This window comes from Biomphalaria glabrata, chromosome 14, assembly GCF_947242115.1.
Source record: "Biomphalaria glabrata chromosome 14, xgBioGlab47.1, whole genome shotgun sequence".
Classification (NCBI taxonomy): domain Eukaryota; kingdom Metazoa; phylum Mollusca; class Gastropoda; family Planorbidae; genus Biomphalaria; species Biomphalaria glabrata.
Window position 1 is genome coordinate 19,311,005 of NC_074724.1, and position 13,688 is coordinate 19,324,692.

The following is a 13,688-nucleotide window of genomic DNA, read 5'->3' on the forward strand; positions in this document are numbered from 1 at the left end:
GTCTAGATTGTCAATATGTCAATATTGAAATGTTATAAAATACTAAAACTAATCTACTATTTTAATATTTCATATTGCAATTAGTCTATTAATTGATTATCTAGTGTTTTTTTTTATATAAATCTTATCTAAATTACATCTACATTATCCCAAATATATATTTTAGATCTAGATATAGTAGATATAGATATTGAGAGTGCTAAATTTGTAGTTTAATTAAGGTAGATCTACATCCTCATTCTAGTTCCATTTAAATGAAAATGCTCAATACCAAAAGATTATCTAAAATCGCTCTTCTGGCATATTGTACATATCCGGTAGTTGTCATTCGGTAATGTGTAGGTATATTATCAATAGTATGCTATTAGTTTGTAACCAGTTCGTCATTAGATTAAGAGCAATGCTTGGTCGTGCGGTTAGCGCGCAGGACTGCTTATCTCTACGGTCTCGGTTTCATACCCTGCTCGATGCCATCTTCAGTTGACCAGCGTATATGCGGATCCGACAGGGATCCGTCTCCCACGGGGGCCGCCTCTGTAATCTTGTTATGATAGACTTCGCTACACGCAAGGCTCGTAAAGTAGCTCTGTACGTAGTAAAGAATGAAAAAAATGCAAAGACCATTTATTTTCTAAAAGAAACTCTTAAATTTCACTTATTATCCGTATCCCTACCCAAAAGTTGGCCCCGCGAAATCCGTTTCGCATAGGGCCCCCGAATGGTTGAGCCTTGCTATTTAGTGACGTGTGAATACAGAGTAATTTGTTTTCCTTCCCCGCCCTCTTTTTTTTCGCCGCTAAAACTACGTGGGGTAGAAATAAAAAAGAGTGATCTTTCCATGACTTCTCGGTCACAACGGTTATTAAGTCCAGCCCTGCTTTATTGTGTCTTGTGAATACTATTTGTTCTCCCCCCCCCCTTTTTTTTTTCACTACGCAGAAATAAGAGAGTGATCTTTCCTTTTCTTCTCGTCCAAACTCTTGAGGGAAGAAGAGAATTATATATATATAGATGTTATATTTCCCTAAAGACGTTGTCTATTCAATCCATGATTCAATCTAAATACTTACGCATATTAATTGAAAAATATTAAGGATTTTTTTTTTTCGCTGTTAAAATGATGCAAAACTACCTCTACCAAGTATGGAAACACAAACTCAGAATCGAGCCAGAAGTGGTCCACTCAGGCAGGTAAAATGCAACTTGTGAATATTTTCAGAGAGAATATTAGAAGCTATGAATTAAAAACTATTAACAACCACAACCCTATCTCCGACAATACAAAAAATAAGACAAATGTTCGTATTAAAAGTTTCGATACTTTTATACTGTTAGGCCGACTGACGACATGATACCGCATGATACGAAGATACGAACGTATTTTTATTCTTATTATTATTACATGGTTAATATTCTTGTGTATTCATTGAACATTGAGAAGTATATCAGCAAAAAAGGCAGCAAAGATTACGATTACTAAGAAAACTGTCCTCGTTTAATGTTAGCGAAAAGGCTTTGGCTATGTTTTATCACTCTCACATCTGCAATATTTTAAGTTTCAATATCACTGCCTGGTATGGCAATCTGAGCATTAAAAAAAAAATAAACTTTATAGAATCCTAAATGCTGCTGGTAAAATCATTGGCAAAAAACAAACCCCATTTGGGTAGTTGTTTGAGACAAACATCTATAAAAAAAAGCTAACAAGATCCTCGAAATAAAGAATCACCCTTTGTGTCAGGATTTTGTGATTTTACCATCACAGAAGAGATAAAAGACACCGATAGCAAAGACAAACAAACACAAACACTCTTTTGTTCCCCTGGCAATCAAATCATTAAATAAGAACAATCTGGTATAAACTTTGTCACATGTAAATTATGAGTGAGTCTGATATGAATGTACACTTTGGTTTCTTATAGTTATAATGTTTTTTGTTTGGTGTAATGCACAAATTGTAAGACAAATTTTCATATGGATAATAAAGATTATTATTATTATTATTATTATGAATATGGCTCATTTAATCACTATCTCATTGATCGTTAGTATTCCTTACTACAGGGCCAATCTCTTCTTTTTTAAAGCAAATTCACAGACTCCTTTGTGGTTTTCCCTGTTGATTTAGACAGCATATTAAATGGAAGTAAACGTTGAGACTTGTCTTTTTGGCTAAACTATGTATTTCAATGTCTATAGATTTTTTTTTTCAACTTCTTCACCTCCACAGACTGCCAATCACTGTACTCAACAGCCAGCAGAAATGGGTTACTACTCAGTTCTAACCTGACATTGAGTGGTACTGTGGTATGGTTAGCGTGTGATCATACTGACCAACGAATAGATGGGCACTCACGGTTAACCTGTAGAAATGGGACCTGGTCCAGTGGTTTACCGCAGTGTGCAGGTGAGCTGTGGTTCCTGAAATGAAAATCCTTGTACTATTACAGCAGAATAACTAACCTACATCTAGTTCGGACTCGTCATTACACCATTATCATCATAATCAGACCATTCAGTTCGGGCTGCGAGGTGCCAATGACTGTTTTCCATTCATCATTGATCAGATCATCAGACACACTCCGCAGTATCTGCATTAAGAGGCAGACATGTTCACAACAAATTATGTATGTAATTGTAGCGTGTGTTACTATTACCAGAGACTTTCTAGTTAATAAAAACAATAAGACAATAGACAACGTCATAGAATGGGCCGGCCTCTGTCTTGATATTCTGCTAAGAACAGCCTGAAAAATTGGAGGCTTTGATTACCAGCCATACGACGAGAATAAAAGGACAGATGAGATGTTGAGAAGAGTTAATATTACCAGAGTTTTATTCTAGTTTGTGTTACCAAGGCTACACTCATTAGTATTGTTACAGGCTTATTCTAGTAGGCTAAATGCTACTGATTGTAGTCAGCAGTCTTATTATCAGTAACTAACTGGTTAGTAACACGAGGATACAAAAAAAAAACAACTAATAAATTATACTTTATCATAATGAATCCATATAATTGAAAAGTTAAACAAATTCTTTGGTATAAATAAAATAATGGATGGTTCGCGACCCACGTGGTAACATTTCTATTACAATTAAGAGCTTTTAACTTTAAAAAATCATTTTTAAAAAGCGACAGTAACTCATTATTAAGCTTTACGAAAGAGAAGCAACATTGATATTACTCTGTTGATTCATCAGTTAGTGCTGTCTGTTGATTCATCAGTTAGTGCTGTCTTTTGATTCATCAGTTAGTGCTGTCTTTTGATTCATCAGATAGTGCTGTCTGTTGATTCATCAGTTAGTGCTGTCTTTTGATTCATCATTAGTGCTGTCTGTTGATTCATCAATTAGTGCTGTCTTTTGATTCATCAGTTAGTGCTGTCTTTTGATTCATCAGTTAGTGCTGTCTGTTGATTCATCAGTTAGTGCTGTCTTTTGATTCATCAGTTAGTGTTGTCTGTTGATTCATCAGTTAGTGCTGTCTTTTGATTCATCAGTTAGTGCTGTCTGTTGATTCATCAGTTAGTGCTGTCTTTTGATTCATCAGTTAGTGCTGTCTGTTGATTCATCAGTTAGTGCTGTCTTTTGATTCATCAGTTAGTGCTGTCTTTTGATTCATCAGTTAGTGCTGCCTATAGAGTTGAAGTTTTACGTGTGGCAAATTATGCAAATGAGTTGATGACATAAACTTACTTAAATAAATAGTTGGGCCCTACAATAATGACTTGTGCGTGTCTTGAATCAAAATTTAAGAAGATGCAACCGTGGTCCATTATTTATTTTACTCAAATCGTTTAAATCATTTCAACCCGTTGACTGATCTAGATATTCGTGATTTCATTGTGACTTTACACTTTTAAAAAACCCAACTAGGTCTACTAAAGACTTAGTGCTGACTTGTAGCGTATTAATGATTGATTGAAGCTTGAGATTACCTTGACATCTAACCCAGCGGGGCAGTGAGCAAAACGTGCGTCCGAGGCAAGGTACTTTATCGACACCCCCCCCCCCTTTTTTTTTAATGAACATCGCATAGAAATATAGGCTGCGAGGCATCGTGCCCCAGTGCCTCCCCTCTCACTACGCCTCTTATCTAACCATATCGTTTTTTTTCATTACAGATAATAAGTTGCTGACAGAAAGGGAAATAATAATCATAGCCTCCAGTTCTGCTGCCGGTGCTGCTCTCTTGATACTATCATTGGCGCTCACTATTTATTTCATCTGTGCAAAACGGAAACAATTGTATCGAAGGTAAATATTTATTTAAAATTCTAGAGACAAGATGAGAGATATAGAGCAGTGTCCCAGTAAGAAAAAGAAAGCTACATTTTTAACCAGCACCCAATAATCAGTTTTAGCATTAGCCTACTATTACTACCTTTTCAACCCGGATCATTCTTCATGACCAAATTTATGCGTGAAGAAGTACCCCAGTCTCTAGTCAACAATTACACCAGTCAACAAGTACCCCAGTCTCTAGTCAACAATTACACCAGCCAACAAGTACCCCAGTCTCTAGTCAACAATTACACCAGTCAACAAGTACCCCAGTCTCTAGTCAACAATTACACCAGTCAACAAGTACCCCAGGCAATAACTACCTCCACCTATGAGACATGGAAGTCATCCATAAAGGTTGAAAAGACACTATACGTGGCTTAACAGCGATAACTGGGATTTACATACCGTACCAAGAAGTTTGTCTCCTTAGTAAAGTGGTGGTCAAATGTCGCATGAGATTCCCGGGACATTTCCTTAAACAAGACGAAATAATTTTACCAAAGTCAGACAGAACATGGAAGTAGAAATGAGGAAAACGAAAACAAGGCCGTCTATGTCTAACATGGCGACTTAATCAAGGCAGATGTTGTTCTATGTACTTGTGATGTCCCTTGAGTAAACATCGTTGCCTCGTTATTAAATTAGGTTGCCTCCCTTAGTTTATTACAATATATATATATATATATATATATATATATATACACATATATATATATATATATATATATATATATATATATATATATATATATATATATATATATATATATATATATATATATATATATATATATATATATATATATACTAGACAGATATTGCCCGCGGGTCTTAAATTGCGTATTGCTGATATAGTCATTGAAACATTAACATCAACATTAGAAACAATTAAAGAAAATAATAATGTTATAAGTAAAGCGAATGCATGAATTCATGAATAAACAAGGTTACAAAAGACAGTTTGTGTGGAAACACAAACTCAAAATCGGCCCCCGAAAAGGTCCATCCAGGCAGAGATAAGAATGGAGAAAGAAGGTTAACAGATCTTGTGTAGTGCCCCAACGGTCCCACAGATGAAAGGATAGGTGAAAGTGAATGTAAAGTTAGATGTGAACCTGGCCTAACTAGTTCCCCTTTCAGACCTTGTGGTCTATAGGACAGATACTGTAAAGTTCATCTGTTTTTGTGGCCTACGATTAGCGAGGGTGTCATGTAGCCAGCACAACGACCAACCGCCTATACTTTTCCCCAACTAATGTCAGGTACCCATTAGATCTGAGTGGACTCAGTGAGGCTCCCAAAATTCCAAAGTTGAAAATCCCAGTCTTCATCAGGATTTGAACCCGGACCCCCGGTTCGGAAGCCAAGCGCTTTACCACTCAGCCACCGCGCCTCCTTTGGCCTAACTGATGTCTTATAATTGATCCAATTGTTTTGAAAAGGGTCAATCTCTTATTCGAATCCTCAAAAAAAAAAAAAGAAAAAAAAAATTTCCGCAATAAAAAAATGTTCATAAAAATGAAGTTTATAAGATTACTATTCATTTTAAATTAGGTCTTACTTATAAATGCATACTAATTAGCTTTTTCTCTTTAAAAAACTGATTGCATAACTGATTTTAAAAATTAGATTTTTCGCTTTCAGAAAAAAAAAAGTAGCCGTTGCATCAGAACTTTGAATGGTCTAAAATATTGTGATGTCGGATTTTCAATATCTTTTCTAGTTTACGAGATCTAAACGGGACGGACGGACAGACGGACAAACATTTCGCACAAAACTAATAGCGCCTTTTCCCCTTTCGGGTGCCGCTAAAAGAATTCAATTTTTTATGAAAACATTGGCGAACGAATGTAGACCTATGTAAAAATGCTTTAGAAAAACAAATTCGAATGTTAATTTGATTAAAATATGAAATGAATGGGCTATAATTAATATGTTCATGTGTTTAATTATAAAACTATCTTTGCAAAGAGAAGTTCTATCATCTCAGAGTTGAAATAGAGGATAAGACCTAGGAATAGAGAGATGTATAACTTTTCGCGTAATGTCTAATGAAAGAATGTTCGTCAGCAACTCTAAATTCGTAGATATAAGGAACGAATTTATGTAAAAATGCATTTGAAACACAAATTTGAAGGTTAATTTTATTATATAACGAAAATAATAGACTATATTTTGTATTATCATAATATCATGTGTCAAAGTAAAAAACTATCTGCGTAAAGTGTAGTTTCTAAAATTAGATCTAGATCTAGATCCTTTCGATCTTTTCAACTTTTCATTGTTTTTTAAGGTCTTAAGTTTGTTTTAGGGCTACAATACATACACTACGGTCTAAGTTAGTACCCAAGGAACATTTATGCCAAGTTTTATCAAGATTGGTCAAACGGTTTTGATTTATATTCGTAACATACATACATACGCCTTATTTTCTACTTTATAATATAGATATACTTGACATATATTATCCGCGGCCCGCCGGTCTTAATTTGCGTATCACTGTCCATATATCAAACAAGCAAATTCAGGACAGTCACTGAGAGTATTTTGTGATCAATTAAACGAAATAATAATGTTATAAGTTAAGCGAATGCATGAATGTAAAAATAGTATGAATGAAGCAAAATAGCTAATCGACCTAACTCCATTTTTTTTTCAAATAAAAACATTTGCTTGTAGGTCTATGTATATTTGATTAAAGGCTGGGGAAAGACTCAAAAATGATGGTTTGGGGGAAAAAATCGATTTTTAGTTTTTACATGTTTCAAATAGTTCATCATGTTTTGCGCATATTTTACTTAATGGTAACATTGAAAAAAAAATTATTATGTAAAAAATGCATTTAATAATGGCCACCTTGTCATAAGAGCTGAAAAGGACCAAAATACACATTGTTTTTACTTAATTTTCGTAAACAATAATTAAAGGGAGCCCACCATGTTTGGCCTCATTGGAAAGCTCGTCCTTTTTTCTCTCAGGTCAGACTATAAAAAGACAGCCAATTGTGAGCAGGTCAGGAGGCGCTGAGTGAGACCTTTTCTCTGCTCAACATTTATTCATTATAAAAGTAGGCAGATGTTAGCGCTACTGGATGGGCTCAGTCTGTGACACCTCAGTCTACGACCAATGGGCTAGAGTCGCCTAAGTAACCGATTCAGAAACCCCATTGACAGCGAAAAACATGCTGGGAATTACTCCCTTAGAGCACGTGAGAGGAAGCGAGCAGTGAGTCTTAAGGTTGCCTTGTCCCCGTACAAGGACAGCCTTTGTGTCGGCTATGAATCAGTTATCTCTCTATCTAATCCTTGTCCCAATCGTCCTTCGTGCAGAACTCTGCATTCGTAAAGAATGTAGTCTATTGTTTCGTCGTCCTCCATGCAATGGCGACACCGTGTGTAGTAGTTCTCCTTCCACCGTCCGAGGTAAGCAACAATTGGACAGTGTCCGACAGGGAACTGGGCTAGGACCGCCTGTTCCGCACGATTCAGTTGCCACCATGCATCTCTTTTGTATGGTCTACTCATTGCCCGGTAAAGCTCACGTCCCTTGTCCGAAGAATCCCAGCCATCGTGCCAAAGTGTCAACATGCGTTTGTTGACTAGGGCTCGTACACTTTGATACGTGCACGGTTCATCATGTTCGAGCGCCGTTGCGACCGCGGTTTTCGCGAGCTGGTCAGTCAAGTCGTGGCTGGCCACCCCACAATGGGCGGGCACCCATTGCAAAGTAACGTTCACGCCGAATCGTAGGAGACGCCCACCGACCGTTAGGACGTCCCATACCCTTCTAACACCTTCATTAAGCCCCTCTAAGGCCTCTAGTGCGGACATCGAATCCTTGAAAAGGACTATGTCGTTGGCCGACGCAGCCCCGTTACGTACCTTCGTTGCCACCCAGTCTAGTGCTTGGAACATTGCTTCGAGTTCAGCCTCGAGGCTGCTTTTCTGCTGATAGGATCCCCTGAGCTCATCACTTTCGGGATTGCCAGAGAGTCGAACTACCGCCCCGTACCCAGCTTTCACAGTTCCCTCGAGCGTCTGCACAGAACCGTGTAGACTGTAGATGGTGGTTACTCCGGCTGGATATGATGCGATAGTCTCTCTGGCTGCTTGTAGTAGCCGTGTGGGATGACTCTGCCTAGTCACCACTGGGTCAAGTAGGCTCTTCCGTATCGTCGGCATGCCGAGGGCCTCCATCGGGAAGATAGAACCGGACGGGGAAAGAGCAGCCGGCAGATTCGCCTCTCTGACCAACCCACGCGCCACATGCATGAAGCAGGGCCGGTTTTTGAGGCGTCTCCTACCCTCCCAGTTGTCAACCAAACTTCTGAGTGGGCATCCATCTTCCAGCCGCATATATCTCTCGTGAGCTAGTATGACGGCTCGCTCTCTGCGAATTTCAACGGTGGGATGTTTGCCATAATCTCGCCAGCGGCAATTGGCGTTGTCCTAAAGGTTCCACAGATTAGTCTTATGGCTCGGTTCTGAACAGCATCTAGACTTGCTAGAGTCGTTTGCGAAGTAACCAGACATACTAAACTATACTAAATGAAAGCACAAACGAAACTTTACTTGAAATTAAATAAGACAAAATGAAACTTTATTTACATACAAATAAATCAATATAATAAAAAATAATATATACACTAGCCCTAACCACTACAACTGAACCCAGCAACTAAATAAAACCCTCTAAATCTACGCCACTACAAACACCAACTAACTAACCAAACCAACTAACACAAACTGATAAAACCAACTATCTAACTAAATCACTACAACTACTACACTAGACCTAGATCTACACTAACACTAAAACAAGAACATCTTAGTACCTTACTATTCACTAAGAACAGACTAAGCCACTAGGTCTAAGCCGACTAAGGCAACACTACAAAAACGAAATAACACTAGATTCCCTAGAAAAATCTAGATCTACAGAAGCGATAACAATTATACCAATAGTAGTAATAAATGCAACAGATGTTACAGCAGTTCTAGCAGCATGTATTCCAGCAACTATATTCAGCAGCTATATCCAGCAGTTATGTTCAGCAGCTATATTCAGCAGCTATATTCAGCAGCTATATCCAGCAGTTATGTTCAGCAGTGTAATAGCAGCTCCAGGTACAGAAATATAGCAATGCTTAAATAATCATAAGCCAGATCACTGAGATCATCAACTGTCACATAGACAGAGATATACTTTACTGACCGCTGGTCAACTGTACAGAATGTAGCATGGATTTAACTATTTATACTATCCGCCCTAACCCATATAACAAAAAGCGGAAGTACAAATATTAATTCTGGCACTAGCCTATAAAAAATAGAATACGGTACATAAAAATAGCTCTAGCCTATAAAAATACACTAAAAAAATAGCTCTGGGAGCGCAGGCTCACACAATGAAAAATAATTATTTAAGTTTGAACATTCTTCCTTCCTATATAAATGCGTTTATTGACTATAAAAAGAACTGCTAAGACCTACATATCTTCTGTTTACAAACACGAATAATACGATTTTTTCTTATACCATTGGTTGTCAATGGACGCTTTACCACCACACATTAGTCCTCTGTAAATTAGATTCTATAACTTTGCTTAATTCTTTTAAAATTTTTTTAATTTCTTAGATCAAATAATTTTTTAAAAGGAATTATGTGAATTTCGTAGCTCTAGATATAAACATTGGTTTAAAAAAGGAAATTACGCTGGCAAAAGATGCCGAAGTCTAGATTCTAGATCTATTCTAACACTTTAACTTTAACAGAATCTAACGAATCTAAGCATTGGAAGCTCAAGATGAATGCAACAATCTAGAAGTAGACATATTATAGAGATCTAGATCTAGACTTATTATAGAGGATCTAGATCTAGAACTTGACAATATGGATTTAGACTATACTAGGACTATACTGAGCATGGGCGTTGCCAGGATTTTTTCAGGGGGGGGGCCCTCTCACCGCCCGCAAACAAAATATTTATAAATATGTGTGTGTGTGTATATAATATTTATTACATTCTGACCCATCATTTTTTCGGAAGACGCTTAATATGCCCTAGAATAGGTTGTTCCTGGAGTTAGTGTGAAAATTGTAGACTCCCCGGCACTGCCAGCAAGGGGGCGGAGCCCCGCCGCCAAGCACTATTTCTGATATTGAAAGCCAACAAAATGCATATTCTGAGGTATCTACAGTGCATTTTACTGCTATTAAAAAGTTTTATTTTAAAAACCTAATGTGCTATTCTTACTGACTTGACCCTCCCGCGCCGTTCGGCTCATTTGCCGTCAAGCTGTTTCCACAAAAATCTGTCACTGGTAATGTCTGAAGCTTTTCCCACCTGCTCTGACCTCCATGAAAGTATGGCGCCAAGTTGTACTAGGATGTCATCGCAACTCTTATTATGCGTAATTCATTTTGTTGTAGAACATGTCCCGCAAATCTCATGCGACGCTCTCTCACAATCTTACTAAGGGGTTGACTCCCAGTTCGGCATAGGATTTCCTTGATTTACACCAGATCTCTATATCTGACTCCTAAAATCTGTCTTAGCCATCTTTGTTGAGACACATTTAGTGTTTTTCAATTTCGGCAGATGACTATTCACTTTACTTTATTAATTGAGCCCCGCCACTGGTAGAAATGTGTAACCTCTCTTGAATACGCTCTTGGAATTAAGTGACTGTAGTTTGCTTTAGATTTTATATCGAAAATGGAAGTTTTATCGTCAAAATCATCTGTTGGGGGATTTAAACTAAAAAATCTCTGGAGTTGTGTTTTTTTTTTAATTCAAAACCCCATTTAGCTACGGTCATAGAATTTAGTAACTGTTTGCTTTACAATAATATTGAAGATAGATGTTTTCCACCTAAAAACGCTCTGTAGGGGGATTTTAAACTCAAAACCATCTAGAGGGGTTTTAAACTGTAGGAGAGGGATTTAAACTCAAAACGTCCAATTGTCGGCTACGCTCAAATAATTTTAGTATGTAATTTTGCTTTTTTTTATATTGAAGAGGTATTTTTTAGCATCAAACCACTCTGAAGGGAGTTTTAAACTCAAAACTCCTTTTGGCAACGTTCATAGCATTTTGAGTGCGTAATTTGCTTTTTTCTTACATTGAAGATGTATTTTTTAGCTTCAAACCCCGCTTGCGGGGGGAGGGTTAAACTCAAAACCCTTTTGGCTACGCTCATAGATTTCTTAGTGTGTAATTTTCTTTTTTTATATTGAAGATGTATTATTTAGCTTCAAACTCCACTGGATGTGAGTTTAAACTCAAAACCCCTTTGAATACACTAATAACATGTTGAGTGCATAATTTGCTTTTTTTTTTCATATTGAAGAGGTATTTTTAGGTTCCAACCCAGCTGAAGGGGGGTTTAAATTCAAAACTGAGTCAAAACCCATTTAGCTACGCTCATAACATTTTGAGTGCGTAATTTGCGTTTTTTTTTTATCGGGTATCGAAGCTTCAAACCCCTTTGGCTACGCGCATAGAATTTTGAGTGAGTAATTTTCTTTTTTCATATTGAAGAGAGGTGGTTTATCGTAAATTTTGGAGGGGGTTTAAAAATCAAAATCTTCCTTAACAGTGCTCGTGAAATTTGGGGGATTGTCGTTTGCATTTTTTTCTTTTGTTTTATAGAAGAGTGGAACTGCGAAAACCCCTTGTAGGGGGGTATTATACTCAAACCCCCCTAGTAGGGGGTTTTAAACTCGAACCCCCCTGGTAGGGGTTTTAAACTCAAAAACCCCTTGTAGGGGTTTTAAACTCAAAACCTCCTTTGCTGTGCTGGGGCAAGTGATAGTTATGTATTAAAATCTCACCTAAAATAAACAAAATCAAAGCGAAAAATCAGTCACTAAATTCCGTTTCCCCTAACCTCCCCTCCCCGTCTACGAACATGATACTGGGAATAAAATCTAGACCACTAAGACGACTATGGAACTAACTTTTACTATCTAGAGACTCTTACTCTAGACATTCTACTTCTAGAATGTCTAGATCTAGTCTAGAACTAATGTAAATCTAGTTCTCAGTTGAGATTTATATATCTTAGACTCTAATTAAGTTAATATAACTATTCTAGATCTAATGTAGATATAAATCTAAAAGGGGTGAATAACTTTAGATCTTACTTAGATCAAAATCAATAGTATATACGGTTATACTACTATATTTTCTTATCATATAATACAGACGTTACTTCAAAAAAGAAGATGATGACGTCCTACGCGTCATGCATTTAGTCATGCATTTTAACAAATGACTTAAATTCAGCCAAGTCACTGGTTTTCCTAGCTAGCTCAGGCAACCCATTCCATGCTCTAATAGCACTAGGGAAGAAGGAGTGTTTGTACAAATTTGTCCTAGCATATTTTCTATAGTATATACTGTACTTCTGGAGTCTAGTCAATCTAGATCTAGAGAACCTAATATAGTTATAATAAATAAATCTATAAAGATATCTATTAAGTTGTTGCACACAAAGATAAATGACATAAATTAAAAAAAAAACATTTGATGTAGATGTAAATAATGATTGAATCACAAAACTAACCAAATTCAGTTCTTTTTTTTAAAAAGCTTCACATTTCCATTGACTTCATCAGTCAATTCTTAATTTATTGTTCTACTGATATAAATGTACACCATTTTCCATAAGGATTTATATTGAAATTATAAGAGGGATGTTTCGCAGAAATATCTAGATGGCCACGTCAACGACAACTTGTATTTTCGTTTGTCAAAGTAAAAAAAAAAACAACTATCTACGCAAAGAGAAGTTCTTAAATTAGATCTAGATTTAAATCCTTTCGATCTTTTCTCATGTCAACATAGTAAACATGGCCTAGATTTATAAGATACTATACTTTCATGGAGTTGGTCAACTTTTTTTTTTGAGGGTCTTAAGTTTGTTTTAGGACTATTAATACATACACTGCGGTCTAAGTTAGGCGTGCATCGGATAGTTTTGATACTTTTTGATATTCGGCCGGAGCCGGATATGACCGGATAGTAAAATTTTATATTCGGCCGGAGCCGGAGCCAAATACCTAAGTGTCTTGTAAATAGCTTGTATTGCTAAACATTTTACGAAACTGATAGATAACATACCTATATTTGTTGATATATTTTTTTTCCTTTTATATACCTTATTGTTTTAAACTCTGTTACTAGTTGATTTATTAGATTAACAGTATTTACAAACAGAAATTAATCTATGTGACATGAGCTTTTCTGTGTGTATCTACGAGGTCACCAACCATAAAGGCTGTATGTTGGAGGGTCAATGTAAAATATGTTAGTATATATTTAACTAGTTACTAATATAAATCTCTCATCTGGCTTGTATAGTGGTTGGATGTATGTGTTCAAGAATTTCTGACCA

The 13,688-nt window shown here is 36.7% G+C and overlaps 1 protein-coding gene across 1 annotated transcript in view; it reads left to right on the forward strand.

Moving 5' to 3' along the window:
• LOC129922969 (uncharacterized) overlaps positions 1-13,688 on the forward strand; it is a 43,196-nt gene that overhangs the window by 13,488 nt on the left and 16,020 nt on the right. The window contains exons 2-3 of the mRNA XM_056011385.1: positions 2,231-2,407; positions 4,125-4,257. Of these exons, the coding sequence (XP_055867360.1) occupies positions 2,231-2,407; positions 4,125-4,257 (310 nt within the window). The remainder of the gene's footprint in view (positions 1-2,230; positions 2,408-4,124; positions 4,258-13,688) is intronic.